Below are 17,579 nucleotides of genomic sequence, written 5' to 3'. Positions count from 1 at the left end.
CTGCCCTTGGTGGCAGTGGCGTGCCTTCCCGGTGGGGCTCTACCCAGCAGCGCTGCCCCGTCTTTCCTGCTGCATACGAGTTTCCTCCTTCTCATTCTCTTGCGCATGACCGTTCCTAGGGCACGCCACCAGGAATGGAGCTGCAGGCTGAGGGGTGGGCGCTTTTTCTGCTTTCCTAACTGACTCCGAAGTTCTCCATGGGTGTTGGCCCTAGTCCACCTCCCCCACAGTGTGAGAACGACCTCTTTACCTCGTGTCCTTGCCCATACTGGTGACAAGGTAGAGCAGGGGTCCGCTGTCCTCGGGGACAGTGTGAGGAGCGTGGCATCCTTGGGGAGGGTCTCAGGGGAATGGGGAGGAAGGGTCCCAAGATGTCATTTGTTCTGTGTGAAAACCCAGGCCTGCAAGCTGCTTCCTCTCAGGAAGCCACCTTCCCAGGCCTGAAACACCTGGCCCCTCTCTACCTATAAGCTGTTTTCTTGAAGATGCAGAACTTGCGGGGGAAGAAAGGAAATCTACAGCTCCAGCCCAATCGCCCACAGCAGGAACTGGCCGTCCCCTTCTCTGTGCCTCAGTTCCCACACTTCCAGGGGGGCCATCAGAAGGGCTTCAGAAAGCAGTGTGGACTGAGCACTAGAGGTGCCTTATAGGCCAGGCACCAGGAATTGTCACAAGCCAGATACCTGGTGCTGTCACAGGCTAGGGCTTGGGCATACAGGGACACCACCAAGGCCCATGCTGAGCCCAGGAGGCACTGTCCTGGGCCAGGCAGCAGGTGGTGTCACAGGCTCAGGGCCAGGCACCTGGGGCACCATTCTAAGGCGGTGCCCGGCAGCAGCATCACATCCTGCCTCGGTGGGGCCTTGCCGGTCACTGTCTCCTTCTCAGCATCCTAACGCTGCCCAGCTGGGTGAGTGAGCCCCCACCCCTGGGGCAGCACTCCCCGCTACCCTGAGTAAACAAACCGTGAGTTCTAGAATGCTAGCACGTTGGAGACGCCCTGCCCCACATTCCGTTCTGAGGATCAGTGAGGGCTGGGTACCTGTTCTCCATGGCGTGTGGATCAGGAGCTCTTCAGGACCTCACATCTCCATTTTCTTCTGCCAGACTTGGGGAGCCACTCTATGTCAGAGGTGTGGCTTTGGGGACATGGGAGAAGGGCAGGAGGGCTCTGTTTGCCTGGGTGTCTATGTCAGCTGTCCTCACTCTGACAGGCACGTCCTCACCAGACTGCATGGTGTGCCAGGCCTGGGACCCAGACAGTGTCAAGACCACTCGAGTTTGCAGGGTGACATGAACACGAGGGAAAAGCCTTATTAAAAACTGGGGAATAAGCTAACTTCCATGGAACGGATGAGCTTGTTTGGGAGACACCATCTAGGAGAACCGGGCCTTGTGATGACAATGTGACGTGTGACGCTCACCCTACATAAGGCGCTTTTCAGACGGCTTTATGTCCCCATTTCATAATAGAAAACCAAGGCCCAGAGAACTTAAGTGGCTGTGGAACCAGGATTCAATATCAGTTTTTAGTAGACTCTTTGGAGGTAAAAAGTTTGGGGCCCCATGAGACAGAAGATCTCTGAGCTCCCATCCTAACTGACCACGTGTAATCTTGTGGTGGCAACGCTGGCTCAGGTCACCTGCCAGCTGCCTATTCTGCCGTTTGGCAGAAAACATGCTGGCACAGTATCTGTGAGTTGGGACGTGTCCCCCAACTCAAGGACTTTGTCTTTTTTCCTCACTGTGTGGCTTGTCTTCCTGGACTCGTACGTTGTTGAATGAGTGAGGGAGTGGATGAATGGTCTCCTGCTTTGTCCTGCCCTCGGGCATCTGTGGTGTTTCGGGGTGGTGAGGATGAGAACTGCTTCACCTAGGTCCCTGCTGTGCCTTTGATAATGTGGGCATGAGGGGCTGTGACCTTATAGGCACAGGTCATGAACCAAGTCCTGTTTTCCTGTCACCATATGTGAGTGTGGGCGGTGACTTCAGAGTACATCTTGTAAGTGAGTGCTCTGACTCTGGGACTCCAAGAAGGGGTTAGAGGTAGTTTGCAGTGAAATCTGTTTGAGCCACAGAGTGTCCCCTGTATATGGGATGGTGACACTGTGCCTATGGCAAGGTTGATCTGCAACACCGTATGTCCCCAAATAATCCATCATGGCTCCCCCCAGATTCAGCTGCTGGACTTGGAGCTGGCAGGTGGTGCTAGCCCTTCCAGGCGGAATCCTGCAAATCCTGTGTGAGGTTTTGGGGAGGGAGGTTGGAGTCGACGTTGTCCTGGATATGAGTTCTGGGCAGTGCTGTTCTCGGAGACTGGGCAACCCGCTGATGGTGTGAAGCTCAGAGGTGAAGCCCACTCCTGTCCCCTACAACTGTCACTTCTTTTAAGTGGTGACATACGTTTTGCAAGACCCCGGCTCTACGGGCCTCAGCTCTGTGAGAAAGGAAAGGGCAAACCTCTGGGAGCCCTCTCTTTCCTCCCAAAGTGGAATAGTCTGGATTGTGGCAGGCTGTAATGTGAAACAAGGTAGCCACATGCCCACCAGTGTATATGAGAAGGGCCAGAAATGAGGCTCTGCCTTGAGGGAGAAAGAAAACAGGACAGCAAGCCGTGGGACAGGGACCTGGGTAAGAATGGAGCAGTGAGAGGGCCAGGCAAGACCCAGCTCCGTGGAGATGTGGGGGCTTGCGCAGGTTCCCGTGAATCCCAGTGGGAGGTCCCTGGTGGAGGGTAAACACGTCCTGCAAAGGAACCGGCCATCTATACCTGATAGGACCAGGAGCCCTGGGACATGGGAGAATGATCCCAACCATCAATGGCTTGTGACCCTCTGAGGGATTGCTCTGAAGCAGGGCTCAGCAAATATTTCTGCTCAAGTGTATGGATCCCCACAGGTTTATTAGCCTTGTCCATTTATTGTTGTACCCACCCCCTCCACTGCCACCATGGACCCCTGCCCCCCACGGCAAGGACAAGACTTGGTTATTGTTGCTCAGTCCTCGACGCTCTGCTTCCCATTGCGTGCTGAGCAACTGGGGGAAACAGACTTCCTGGAACCATGCCAGCTTGTGACAGTATAAACACACGTCCAGCTTTGCCTCTGTGAGGAGGCCCATGACCACAAGGAACAGCTTGTAGGTCAGCCCAAACTTGACAGCAGCCTATTTCACTTGTCTTTAATGTTGGTCCCCAAGCTTTGCTGTAGAGTTTCTCCCTTTCCTGTTCTCAGTGATGTTCCAGCCAAGATGGTCCAGTTCAAAAATCTCAATTTCATAACAGTTCAGTGCAGCCCCATCTCCTCTCACTCCTGCTCTGGGGGCCAGTGAGGGGCCAGAGGGAAGTGACAAGCATCTCTGCTCACTTGCTTGTATGGTCACAGAGAGCAGGCCTCCAGGGTGGTGGTCTGTAAAGGCAGGCTCTGGAGTTGTACAATGTGACATCACTGTCCAGTGCTTTCTGGCTACACTGACAAGCAACCCGGCTCACCGTCCCCATCACTTACCCCTCGACTGACAGCTTATCCCTCTGATGATTGTCTCTTCTCTTTCACTCCCCCAACCACCTGCTGTGTAAACCACGGACAGGGATGAATCCTGGGGTGATGGATGGTAAAAAGCCCTGGCAGGATTGTCTGGTCCCCATTGTTGGAGGGCTCTCTTTATAATGTGGGGCACCTGCTGTCACGGGGCCTTTGGTTGCCTTTTTCGGGCAGTGGGAAAAGCCCCTTTCCACATGTGCATGTGGCGGTGGCTGCTTGTGATGGCTGGAAGGTGAGTCCCTCTGTCTCCGTGGTCTGCTGTATACGGGCCGGAGGGCTGCCTGTGCTTCCTGAGAGTCTGTAGGGGCTGGCATGACCCCCTCTCTACCTGTTTCCTCAGAGACGTTGTTGCAGGGCTGTGGTCAGACCAGCGTCTCCTGTAAGGTGGTGAAGGGGCGGCTGGTGGAGGTTGGCAGGTGGCCCTGGCAGGTGAGCCTCCTGTTCCTAGGTGCGTACATTTGCAGCGGCTCCCTTGTGCACCACCAGTGGGTCCTCACGGCCGCACACTGCTTCCACAGGTCAGTCAGGGTGGCCAGCCGGGCCCAGGGGCTTTGCTTTCTGGCCTGGGGGGCCCTGGTGAAGCTGGGGTTCTGGGAGTAGGGGCCTGGTTGGGTAGCTCTGTGCTCGGCCCGTGTTTCTCCAACCACGTTTGGCCTCATTGCTGGCAATCTGCCTCCTACCCATGGCCCTGCAGATCCATGAACGCCAGCGATTACGTCGTGATGGTGGCTGTCCAACACCTCCCGGAAAATGGTACCCGGCTCCCGCTTGATCGCATAGTGATTCACGAGGATTTCAACAACCTCATATCTGATGACATCGCCCTCCTGAAGCTCAAGGACCCGGTGTTCTGGTCCCCCCTCATCCAGCCCGTCTGCCTACCCACCGCCAAAGTCAGGCTATCTGTTGGAACCATGTGCTGGGTGATCGGATGGGGAAATAGCAAAAGTCCAGGTGAGTGGAGGTAGGCAGGTTCCAAGATGCCTGCCTCTTCAGAACACAACTCCGTCATGGGCTCATTCATTCATTCACTTGTTCACTCCATCACCAAACATTTCCTGAGCACATTCTCCTCACTTTTGTGGATAGGAAGATATGTACAGTGCTCCAGTGTAAAAGATACACGTGGCCTGCGTGGACCTCAGTTCCCAAAGTTAAATCCAGTGCCAAACCCGCACCTTGCAGCATGGCAGGAAATTAATCCTTGAATGGGAATGAGGTTTCCTGTCAGCAGGTGGCACAAGAGCCATGTCTAGAATGAGCATTGGGCAGCCCTCATATACATTTGTTACCTTGTGGCACCAATAATTTCTGGAGATCTGCCCTCTGTTGGTGTCACTCTGGGATTCTAGAATCTAGGAGCCTTTGTGGGATCCTGCCTTCCAGGGGGTGGCACACTCTGGACTCTAGGGTCTTGCCACCTTGCCAGGTAGCCATGGAGCAGTGCTCAACCCTTCACCCTCATGGAACCTGAATTATTGGGGATAATCTCTCCTTGTCTTCACCCAGTGCCTGGGTGTCGTTCTAAGCCCCCCTGGGAGACTTTTGCTTATTCTTTTTAATAAGCTTGAACTTTTTCAAAAGTGAGGCTGTGGCCTGGGCCTTTATAAATCACCACCCCAGGAAATGGTTCTGCCCCCCACATTAGGGGATGTGGATAACCCCAAGATGGAGTTGTGCCAAATTGTTGGAGGGATGACGAGGCAGGATCTCTCTCTCTCTAGTGACCTCAAAGACCCCCTACAGTCTTCAGGAAGTGGCTGTGAAGATCGTAAACAACAGGATCTGCAATCAGCGGTACCAGTTCCTGTACTTGAAGGGACAGAAGAAGTTCATCGGGAATGACACCCTGTGTGCCAACTCAGAATGGGGCATAGACACTTGTCAGGTGCGGAGTGTGTGGTCCAGGGCAGGGAGGGGGCTTTGAGGGATCAGGCCTTTCTTTTTACATGGCATGGGGAGATCTTCTAAAAAGCTCTTCTCCATGCGCTTCAGCTTCCCACTCTGTAAAAATACGGGTGAAAATAATCTTTGCTCTTGTCCCCGTGGTGGTCGTAATGGCAGTACTTCCCAGGCCATTTGAACATGTCTGAACAGTCAGATACATGCCTGCATCTGGGCTGGATGTTAGTAGAACCTGTGTTGCACGAATGGCATCATTCTGTAAACATACCTCTGCCTCTTGCATCTTCTATTCAACATTGTTTTTGAGATTTATCCATAGGAATACATTTAGCTCTAATTCATTAGTTAGCTCTATCTGCTATATTCTTTTTTGTAAATATGCCATCGTTGATCCATTCTACACTGAGGTAGTTTCCAATTTTTTCATATCCCAAACTCTGCTCCTCCAAATCTTCTTACACACATCTTCCTAATCGACATATTCCAGAATTTCTCGCCAGGATGTGCCCTGCAAGGAACTGGTGGGTCGTAGGCTCTGTATATCTTCATCTTTAATAGTCATTGCCAAATTGTTCTCCAAAGTGATTGTATTAAGCTATATTCTGACAGCAGTGTTTAAGAATTCCATTGCTCCATCTTCTTGCCAACTTTTGGTATCATCAGACTGAAATGTTTTCCATTCTGATGGATGAGAAATAGAGAAATAGTGTCCCATGGTGGCTGCAATATGTATGGCCCTAATTACTTGTGTGTTTGTGCATTCTTTCATATGTTTATTCACCATTTATGATTCTTCTATGAATCACTTATCTGGATATTTTGCACATTTTTCTGTTGTTCACCTTTTTATTATATTTTACATATTGATTCTACGTTCATTCTGTACACTGCAAATACCTTCTCCCCGTTTTTGATTTACCTTTTCATTTTGCTTATACTGTCCTTTGCTGAACAGCAATTTAGATTTTATATTAGTCTAACATGTATCCATGTTTTCCTTTCTGGTTTATGCTTGTTATGTCTTTAAGAAATCCTTCCTTTTCCCAAGGTCATAAAGACGTTTTCCTATTTTTGTTTTCTTGAAAGTTTGGAAATTTTGGTTTCTACATTTAGGTCTTAAATCCACATGTGTTCATTTTGTGAATGGCGTTAAGATAGTGGCCTCTTTCTATTTATTTCCCTGTATGGACTACCAGTTATCCAATGCCATTCATTGGAAATAAAAACACATTTCCCGTACTGACTGTCACCACTTCTGTCATAAATCAAATTTCTATATACACATAGGCTAACTTCATGAGTTGGACACCTAGAGGATTTATTTTTGGTCTGTTTTTCTTTACTAATACGAGTATTTAAGGCTACAAATTTCCCTCTAAATATTGCTTGAGGTTAATGCCACATATTTTGATATGTAGTTTTTGTTGTCATCCAGTTCTAAATATCATATATAATTTCCATTTTTATTTCAGTTTGAGCCATGACTTATTTAGAAGTGTTGTTTTAAATTTCCAAATGCATTTTTGCTTGTTTGTTTTTGTGACTGATTTTCAACTCAGTTGCCCTCTAGTCACAAAGTGAGTTCTACAGTGATACCAGTTATATGGAATGTGTTGAGATTTGTTTGGTGGCCTGGTATGTTGTTACATTTTTCAGTGTTTATTTATTATTTTCTATTTCTATTAATTTTTCTTCTGCTTCCTTTGGGCTTGATTTGGTTTTCTTTTTCTGTCTTCTTGAGCAAAAAGATTTATTCTTTCTAGTTTTGTGTTTGATATATTTAAAGCTATGCAGTCATCTTTCAGTTAAGCTTCAGATTTATCTCTTAAATGTTGTACTGTTGTGATTTCATTATCACTACCTTATTTTAAAATATTATGTTTTGTGATTTGGAAGAAAATCCAAAAAAAAAGTGATACATAAATGCAAAAATTAGAAAATGGGACTTTCCTGTAATCAAACTACCTAGATATTTCCACTCTAAGTTGTTTAATTTATATTCCTACATTTGTGTGCACATTTATTAAAAATTTTAATAAATGTTGACAAGTTAGCCTCCTCAAAGATTTGACCCTTTTATATTAATACCAAAAATATATGAGGGCCCTTTGCCCCACATCATCACCAGCATTAGGCATTCCTTTTATTTTAACTTTTGTCTTTTTGGTAGACTAGGACTTTTATTTTTGCTTTAACTTCATGAAATTGAGCAGTTTTGTAAATTGCTTGTGTAACAGGATAGTAAACAGGAAATTTCAACTAAGGCATCAAGATACACTATGTATCAGGATTCGGAGAAGGTTGTGTGACAGATTCCTCTACATGTGTGTACCAAGGATTCCGGAGGGTAGAGTACGAGGTGATTTGTGAGGAGGATTTTCTGGAGAGAGCTGCCTGTCCCACACTTCAAGTCTCCTGGGAGGGGTGTCAACAGGATCACTCAGAGTATGACGTGTGACCCCTGAAGCCAGGGGGAGAGTTAGCTGTAAGTCTCCCCGAACGTCCGAACGTCCGGAGAGTAAGTGCCTGTGAGGGAAGCTGATTTTCCTGCCTCCTCATTCTCCTGTTTTACCCTTTGCAGATTCAGAAGACAGGCTAGCAAGATGGGGTAGGAGCGGGAGCTGAAGGGAGGGAAGGGGAGAAAACAGACTCGGCTTTCTCCTCCCAGAAGCCCTAGTTAGCAGTAGGGAGATGTTTTACTGTAAATCAAGTCTAGCGTTGTGATTATTGCATGGAAATGGATATTCCAATTTCTGAACTGAGATGTTTTTGTGACAGTATAATCATAGTGATTATGATTCCATTCATCGCAGTGAGCAAAATGTTCTGGTTTTGCCCAAGTTTTTAACTCAGGGTGAGGGGAAAAAAAATCTCACCTTTTAAATAAATTTTAAAGGGAGTCCAAATACAGATGCTTGCTATGTTCAGTGTACCATTTACACTTTCTCCTGTTCTTTGCTCATGTTTTTCAATTAAACTACATTTGTTTTTGTTGATTTGTAATAACTCTGGATTATTATTTGCTGTAGTAAGTAATGGTAAAGGAACATCATGTTTTTTTCAACTAATTTCAACAGGTTAATAAATAAACACACACACACATATACATATGGAGAGAGAACATAGTAAAACATTATAGTAACAATGTTTTATAGAGAATATAGTAAAACAAATATAGTAAAATATTAACAATTAGTGAATCTCAGTAAAAATATTATACTTGTGACTTTTCTGTAAGTCTCAAATTATTTAAAAATAAAAAGTTATACCAAAAATCTTTGGGAACCAGAAGTTTTAACTCTTTGTAAAATGCTAATGCTTTACAAAATTTTACCCTGCTTGGTTATCATTTACCTTTTTTGGGTGTGGATGTGTGTGTGTGTGTGTGTGTGTGTGTGTGTGTGTGTATTTGGTGTCGATTTTTGCCCATAGAGTTATTTACAATTTCGATGTGTTCACATTTGTCATTTCCCTTGATGAGTGTAGTTTTTGAGCTGTGCTTAGAAATATCTTTCCCACCCTAAGATTATTATTTACTCATCTGTGTTCTTAATTCTTTACATATTTAAATTTCGATTCATCTGGAAAGTTGAGAGAGGGAATCAGTTTTATTTTTGTCCAAATGTTTATCTCCAGATGTAGCCAGTGATGTAAAAAAAATTCCATTGAATACTTATTTTGTTGGCAATGAATTAGAAATGCCCTCTTTATGATATTTTACATTCCCATCTTATTTTGGTCTCTTTCTGCCCTTTGCAGTCTCATTCCTATGCCACCACCACTCTTTTTAAATTATTGCATCTTTATAATTCTTTTTGTATGTGGTAAGGCAAGTCCTCCTCCTTTACTCTTCTTTTAAAGAATTGACGTCCTGCCATGTTCATTTCTAATTGAACAATCTTAACATCATGTCAAAAAGAAAATCATGTGGGAATTTTGGTGGAACTTAATAGAGTAACTTAGGGAAAATACTTTTTTATTTTGCTCTATTTCTTTATGTCCCTCAAGCAGGAGTTTATAGCTTTCTCTACAGAGTTGCTGCATGTTGCCTCTTAAGTTTATTCCTAGGTGTTTTATTTTATATTTCTACTGTGAATAGTATGGTTTCTTTCATTGTATTTTCTGTTTGTATTATATATTGATTTTTTTGTATTTATTTTGTAATAAGAAACCTTCCTGGATCTAGTTGATTCTCTTTAATTTTGTAGGTCCAAAATTGATATGTCTGTCATCTGCAAACAAGGATAAATGTGCCTCACTTTTTTTTTCCTATTACCGCGTCAAAAATTATATTCTAGAACAAATTCTCTGTCTTCTAGGAGACACGGTGCCATTTTGTTTTAAGTGCTTTTCTTGTAAATAGCATAAAGCTGGATGCTATTTTTTTCCAACACATCAGGGAAACTTTCCTTTAATCCATTTACCAAGAAGAATGTTCTTTTTGTTCCCCCAACTTACAATTTGGTTTGATTTTTTTTTTTTCCAGTCCATTTTTCCCCTGTATTGGTTTAGAAGTTGTTATATTTCAATGTCATTCTGCTACTGGTCACCTTATGTTTTCCATATCTAAACTTTTAAATTTAATGTTAAATATTTAATATTTAAATATTTCCATATTTAAACTTAAATTAACACTTAGAGTTAATGTCTCTAGCTTCCTCCTTAGCAGGATGAGGACCTTCATTTGTTTTTACTTTCTTCATGTCCACCCCCCAGACTCATTCTCTTGTAGAAAACACTTGGGCTTTCAGCTTACTGAACTCTCTTATTATTAATGGATCTTAGAGTTTTGGGCTTTCCAGGCCTACACTCCTATGAGCTGCAGTTAGTAATGATTTCGCCTTTTTCTCCTCCACCCTGTGATTTTTACTTTTTTCATTATTTTGGGTACATCTCAGCAAAACAGCCTAGAATTGTAGCTATGCTTTTTCTTGTTGCCAACCTTCATGGAAGTGCTTCTCACACTTCATCAGGAAGTGTGGTGCTATTTGCCATCTCATCTATTGGGGAGAGAGCCATGCCTTTCTGTTTTTCTCTGGCATTTTATTTCAGGAGTGAGGGCCCTGCTTCATACAATACGTTTTCTGCAGCTACCAAGATGACCCTCTGCTCTAACTCAATGTACATGACCAGTTTCTATAAGAGATTCCTCTTGTCCGTCAACATGCATGCCAGGGTCATCCCTCCCTGGTCATGGTGTATTTTTGTTTGATTTATCTTTTGGATTCAGATTTATAATATCTTTTTATTTTTTAGCTTTTATTTATTTAAGTGTGTTTTTTTCAGGACCCATCAGCTCCAAGTCAAGTAGTTGTTTCAATCTAGTTATGGAGGGCGCAGCTCACAGTGGCCCATGTGGGGATCGAACCGGCGCTCTTGTTGTTAAGAGCACTGTACTCTCACCAACTGAGCTTACGGCCACCCCTATATATCTTTTTTAAAGAACATATTTAACTTACTTATTCATCCAGCCGACACCGTGCGCTGGGCACTGGGCCATGCACAGGTAACGTTGGCGCACAGCCCCGGAAGGAGCAGTCCTGTGCGGTCCAGTCTGCACCATCTTTGTGTTTTGTCTTGTTTCCTTCCTCGAGTGAGGCTGGGCTCCATGTTAAGGTGCTTTGAGGAAGGCACCCCTTTTGTCAAGTTACAGAATAGTCTTGACTATGCTTCACAAAAGTACCGTGTCCTGGAACATTTGAAATTACATAAATTACCTACTTCGTGAACTCTGGATAGAAGTTGCCTATAAAACCACATAGGCCTATTTTCCTTTGAGGGGTAGTTCTTGGGCAATATTTTAAGTTGCCCATGGTTATTGGACTTACGGGATTTGTGTTTCCTTAGAAATTACTCATTCATCCAGAATTTAAATCCATACAGAAGAAGTTATAGACATTCTTCAGGTTCTGAGAAAGTGTATTCTTCCTAGAGGTGGGTCTAGCCTCTTTTTGCCTCACAGCATGAAATATTTGCCTTTTCCTTCTCTTTCTGTTTTTCTTGTTAGGACTTTCAAGGTGCTTATCTACTTTGTTGGTGTTGTTTAAGAACAAGCTATTGACTTCATTTCTCAAACCTATGATTTTCTTGCTTTCTAAGGCATGAATTATCCCTTTTTTGTCTTTACTAATTCCTTTCCAAGTGTCTTGAGCTGAATGTGCAGTGATAAAGAATTGATGGTAATAATGAATAATGTATTTTCATTTTCTCCTGCTTGATATTAAAAGTATTTTTAGACCAGGACTTTTCTTTTTTTTTGTTTTTTTTTTCAAAGAATTTTGATAAGAGTTTATTTGAGCCAAACTGCCGACATATGCTGAGGAGCAAGATCTCAATGCTCTCTAGACCAGGACTCTCCTGTGTAAAACTCAGGCCCACATCCCATGGTCTTCACAATACGCTGTGTTCTTACCTTTCTACATTCGAATTGTGGATTTTAATTCTGTTTTTACTGTAATATTTTTGAAAGTTAATTTTTTTTCATTTGGTGAGGTGATTCACATTTTGTTATTGGGTTTTGGTTTTACTTCACAGTGTTGAGAGAATGTCCACATACGAAATATCTCCTTCCCTCCCTCCCTCCTTCCTTTCCTCCCTTCTTCCCTCCCTCTCTCCCTCCCTCCTTCCCTCCTTCCCCCCTCCCTTCTTCCCTCCCTCCCTCCCTCCTTCCCTCCTTCCCCCCTCCCTCCTTCCCCCCTCCCTCCTTCCCTCCCTCCCTCCTTCCCTCCCTCCCTCCTTCCCTCCTTCCCTCCCTCCCTCCTTCCCTCCTTCCCCCCTCCCTTCTTACCTCCCTCCCTCCCTACTTCCCTCCCTCCCTCCCTCCTTCCCTCCTTCCCCCCTCCCTCCTTCTCTCCCTCCCTCCCTCCTTCCCTCCTTCCCCCCTCTCTCCTTCCCTCCCTCCTTCCCTCCCTCCCTTTCAGTTCTCCTTTCTCTGGGCTCCCAGAGTCCAGTTACCCGTATCTGTCAGGTAAGGACCCTCACACTATCATTGCCAGCTTGATTATCGCTGCCTTGATTTTTCCCCCCTCATTTTCCATTTTCTCTCCCTGCAAAAGGCTCCTACTCAAATCTGTTAAATATATTTCTTTAAAGATGTCTGTAGCTTTGAAAAGTACATAGTGTTGCTATTAGTATATGTGTATTTTAGTTTACATAAATGCTATTGTGCTATGTAGCCCCTCCTGTATTTGTTTGTTGAGGAGTTTCATTGTGTTAGAGAATACACATTACGTGGTTTTATTCTTTCAGGTTATTGCCCCTACATGACTTATGTCAAACCTTCTTTCCTCCCCCAAACATCATTTTGAGCTGAGTCCATAATTTTTGGTCACTTTCAGTTATTAAATACTCTGTCTTATTGTAAATCTCAGTTTAAAAATTGGTTTGATTTAAACCTTAACAAGCCTTACCCCATCTCCCTCCTCTAGTCCTCCTAGGGGATGGGGTCCCTGGCTCCCCAAACTATGAGGGAGCTGGCAACTGGGTCATCTAGAATCTCTCTCAATTCTCTTTCTCTACTTGTTAATTTTAAGCATGTCCTTAGATATGCTAAATATTGACCTCTAGTTGGTTTTGAACAAAGCAAATGCACTCTCTTAATTTATCATCTGTCTTCAGTGAGATTTGTTGTCCTTCACTGAACAGATAGTCTTAATTTTGATGTAATTAAGCCAAACACATTTCCCCTCTTCAGGTTTGTGGGGTTTGAGTCTCATTTTAAAACATATACTTCATCCCAAGTCATAAAATCATGGCCCTACATGTTTTTAATTAGCTTTATCTTTTTAACTTTTCACGTTTTAGGGTTTTAATTCCTTAGGAGCTTTGTTATGGTAGGATCCAACTTCATTTTTCTCCATCATTTCCATACCATATGCAACAGAGACCTCCTTTCTCACAGACATGACACTTGCTGGAGCACGTGCAAGTCTCCTCACATGCAGGCGTCACGTTGGCTCTCCATTATACCATTGGTCTATTTTTCTGTTTCTGTGCCAATACCACAGTTTCTTAATCATAGCTTTGAAATAGATCTAACTCTCTGGTAAGTCAAATCTGTCCACAGCCTGACTCTCTAATTTGCTCTTGTTTCTCAGACCTGTCATAGAATTCGTGGACTATTATCCTTCAGTATCAATTTTAGAATCAGATTGTCAAGGTCCTGAAAAACTGCTGCTGGCATTTTATTAGGAGTTGCTTGAACTTTAGAGATTAATGTAAGGAGAACTGACATTGAATAGAGACAAAAGAATATTTATAAAATATATCTGAAGAAGAAAGAATAATACAGGCAACACCTAATCCCCCGCCCCAAGCTGACAAATTAGTGCATTACCAGGAGCTTCAAAGCTTCGGTGTGATAATCCGGAATCTCGGCAACGTGAAAGCTCTGATTCTGCTCTAGGTATTTTTTTCTGCCAACTGGTATTTGCTCATGGTTCCTCATTGTGTCTGAGTGCGGGGCGATGTTCTAAGGGTGAGAACCCGTTCTTTGGAATGTTCTCTGTGGGAATTCTCTGAAGCATGGCTTGAAAAGTGGGTTCCTTTAGACAGACTCTGTATTTGCGGCTGCCAGATAACTGGGCATATGACCAACCCAGGACCACTTTAAACAACATCTGTGGCTTGTGTTTTTTGAACCACCCAGACTGTATGAGTTCAAGTTGCAAGTTCACGTGAGGGCGGGTGTTCCCAGTTGGTCCTCACTCGGAAGGTGTGGTCCTATTTTTGGAGGTATAGCTTCTTGCTGGAGGTTTCCTCTTAGGCCCCCCTTCTTGGGCAACATTGGGTTTCGCCTTTTGTTTCCCATGAACAAGGCTGGGAAAACTGAAGCTTAATGTCACTGAGTTTGGCAAATGACCTTGGGTCAAAAGCCATCTTTGGGGCTTTGCCAACAACACTCTGGGTTTCAGCCCTCCCTTGAGTTTTGGACTCTGGGAGCCTTTATTTTCTTGCCAGCTCATCTATTCATTTAAAATGATAATTTTTAGAAATCTCACGTATTTAGTTATCTTCAGCAAGGTAAGGTAGGGTAGCAAGTCTTCCATACTGTAGGAAGCCACATGCTGAGAATTCATATTTTTATATTGTTTGAAGTTGAGTCACCTAAGAACAGTGGTATATTTGTACATTCAACTAGGTCTTTTATCATTTTAGGTATAGTTTTATTTTTTCCTTCAGTGTCTTATGCACTCTTCATTAGATCATATCCTAGAAATCTTGCTTTGCATTACCTTTTGAAAAACCTGTATCTATATCCATATCCATGTCCATATCTATATACAGAGAACTGTTTTTCTAATTTATAAAAATTTTCAATGATACAGAAGAGTATAAAGAAATTTTTTTTAAAAAATAATAAACCTCCCATCAGTAGAAATAACAGCTGTTACCTTGTGATCTATGATGCCGCAAACCTTATTCTTATTCATGCATCTGCTTTGCACAGAAAGAATAGAGGTGGTTTACATTTCAAGTAGCTCACTCTGCAAACAGGATTGTAGGAAAGGGAGAGGTCAAGAGCAACTCTTTGGAGGCCTGCCAGGATTTAAGGGGAGGGCAGATGAGGGGGCCAGGGAGTTATGGTCAGACAGTTAGCAGGAGAGTGAAGAGACAGGCCAGTGTGGTTTGGAGTTGGGGCCCTGGTGCAGCGCTTCTGTGTCCCAGAGCAGGCCATAGCCAGGCCCCCTTATCAGGGACAGCAGAAGCCTTACACAGCTCATGCTAAGCATATGGCCCACGAAGGGGCGAGTTCATCCAGGGCCCACAGTGCAGCCCTCCTGCTGCCTCCCTTATGCCTCCCTTCCTCCCCTCCACAGGATAACTCCGGCAGCCCCATGGTCTGCCAAGTGAACAAGACCTGGATGCAGATGGGGGTGGTGAGCTGGAGTTTTAGCTGCAAAACGCATCGCTTCCCGGGCATCTACACCAGCACCTCCTACTTCGCCAACTGGATCAGGAAGCAGATCGCCGATGTGAAGTTCCTCAGTAGGGCCCACCTCACCTTCCTGAACCCGGTCTTACTCACTGGCTACATTCTGCTGGTCTCCTTGGGCTCCCTGTGGCTCCTGTGAGTGGTGTTTCCAGGGCGGTCCCTCTCAGAGGCCGCTTCTTCCTCCCCTCTGTCCACCTTCAGGAGAAGTGAAGACTGGAGGAGCGCAGGACATTAGGGCAGAGCGCCCTTGGGCAGGGCCCCAGAGCCACTGTGTTTTCAGTTGTTCAATGAAGATGCTCTTGAACTTTACACCATTGGTCATCTTTCTTCTTGACTTTGGCAGGAACCCTTCAGAGCCTGCCCTGCCCCCAAGAAGCCTGGCTGTCCTCTCAGGGGAGCCTTCCCTGATAGTCTTACTTATGCTATGTGCGTTATGCTATGTGTGTCGCGTTCCCCTCTCTGAACTGCAGTTTCCTCCTCTGCCAAATATGGAGCTGGACTCTGTGACCCCAACCCCTGCTTAGTCACCACAGCACTCCAGCAATCCCCAGGTCCCCATGGCACTCACCTGGGTCTCTGACCAAGTTTCTTTCAGGCCTTCCTATGAGGATTGGCCCCTTCTGAAGATACTCCCAATAACCAGACCTCTGTGAACCCTGTTCCAGAGCCTGTGGACCTCTCCCAATCCCTGCTGTCGCCTTCCGGGTCTACAGAACCTGACCAGTTCCTCTTCTGTCCCTGGCAGGAGTGTGTGGTGATGGAGGGTGGGGGGAGGGCAAGGCATAGTGCTTGCTTGGATGAACTGTGTGAACTGCACCCTGAGCCCCTGAGCTGCCTTCAGTGGCCTCCGTCAGACGCTGGAATGCGAGGACAGACTGGCCCAAGCTGCCAGGCTGCGCGGGCAGAGTCCTACCACGTGTGTGGAGGAAGTTTCAGACCTGGTGGGCCTCAGGTTTATAACAGCCAGCTACCCCTGCCTCTGAAAGGTAGTGGGGGTGATTTGCTGTCTTCTCAGAGACTGGAGCACTGGATGGCCAGCCTGAGTGTCTCTCCCAAGGCAGCAGGCCCTGGCAAAAGTTAGAATGTCCTGGTTTGATTTAACTTTGACCTTATCTTTTATTAAGTTGGAGTTTTCCAACAGTTTTGAACCAAAGCTTCTTATAGGCTTTCCCTACACTATTTAAATGCATTATTTATCTATGTCACAGAGCCATCAAAACGTTCCCCATATTCCAACATACAGAGTGGCCTTCTGCTCTGAGAAGGGCCTGATGGTTACCATCACTTTCTCTGTAAGTAGAAACCTCACCACGCCATCTTTCCTAAGCAGGTGGATCTGTAAGGGAAGTGCATTTGCTGAATGGAGGTTGGATTGGCAAGGGGGGGACACCACTTAAAATTATGCAATCTTCAAAAATCTCTGTCGAAAACTTTTCAGTCTGCTTAATTTCCATGTCCTGGGCAAAGCCCCACTATAGTTATCAGGCTGGTTGGAAGAGGGAACCACTTGGAAATCATGGATGCCAGCTTCAGGGGTTGGTCCATGTCACCAAGGGAGGGATGAAGCCGTGAAACCAGCCCAGGGCAGTGGGCTGCAGGAGCACGGAGGTACAAGCATTGGCGAGGTTACTTAGCGGCTCCAGGAAACTCCTTGGCCAAACACAGTGAGGAAACCAGGGGGACAGGGGAGTAGCCAGAAACAGGGCAGGTACGAGGGAGGCCCGTCACTAGGGGCATCCTCCTGGGACACCAGGAGCACCATCGCTAGTGGCCGCTGGGGGGCGCCACGCAGGCCGGAAGCAGGGGCGCCGGCACCCACCACCACACACCAGAAGCCATTGCGGACAGCCAATGGGGCGCGCCGTCAGGAGAGGAGCTCCGCGGTGCAGTCGCTGCTGCCCCAGGATGGAGCCCTGGTGCAGGACACCTGCCCCTTCCCTCCACCGGACCGTTCTGCTGCTGCTGCTGCTGCTGTGGCTGCTGCTGAAGCCCGTGGGTGAGCCCACCCCCACCCCCTCCCCCGCCGGACCTTGCTGTCCACCTCCGATCCACCTCTGACCGGCTCTGCGTCCTTCCACAGGTTGCGCAGACGAAGCCCCGGGGGCACTGTCCTCGGCTGCTCCTGCTGACCCTGGCGCCCCCTGTGCACCTAGTGCCTCCTGTCCCTCCGGCGGTCCTCGCCTCCTCCAGCAGGCCTC

General features: G+C 45.9%; 1 protein-coding gene across 1 annotated transcript; it reads left to right on the top strand.

Moving 5' to 3' along the window:
• Positions 1-1,051: 1,051 nt before the first annotated feature.
• LOC308507645 (serine protease 46-like) lies at positions 1,052-17,510 on the top strand (the record flags this gene model as incomplete). Its single annotated transcript, XM_081072842.1, has 7 exons — positions 1,052-1,133; positions 3,883-4,060; positions 4,237-4,496; positions 5,267-5,430; positions 15,266-15,516; positions 17,135-17,377; positions 17,462-17,510. The coding sequence occupies 7 exons, from the start codon at positions 1,052-1,054 to the stop codon at positions 17,508-17,510; spliced, it is 1,227 nt and encodes a 408-aa protein (XP_080928968.1).
• Positions 17,511-17,579: the final 69 nt, after the last annotated feature.

Source organism: Rhinolophus hipposideros (assembly GCF_964194185.1).
Source record: "Rhinolophus hipposideros genome assembly, chromosome: 14".
In the NCBI taxonomy this organism is placed as follows: domain Eukaryota; kingdom Metazoa; phylum Chordata; class Mammalia; order Chiroptera; family Rhinolophidae; genus Rhinolophus; species Rhinolophus hipposideros.
This window is presented reverse-complemented; position numbering and strand designations above follow the sequence as displayed.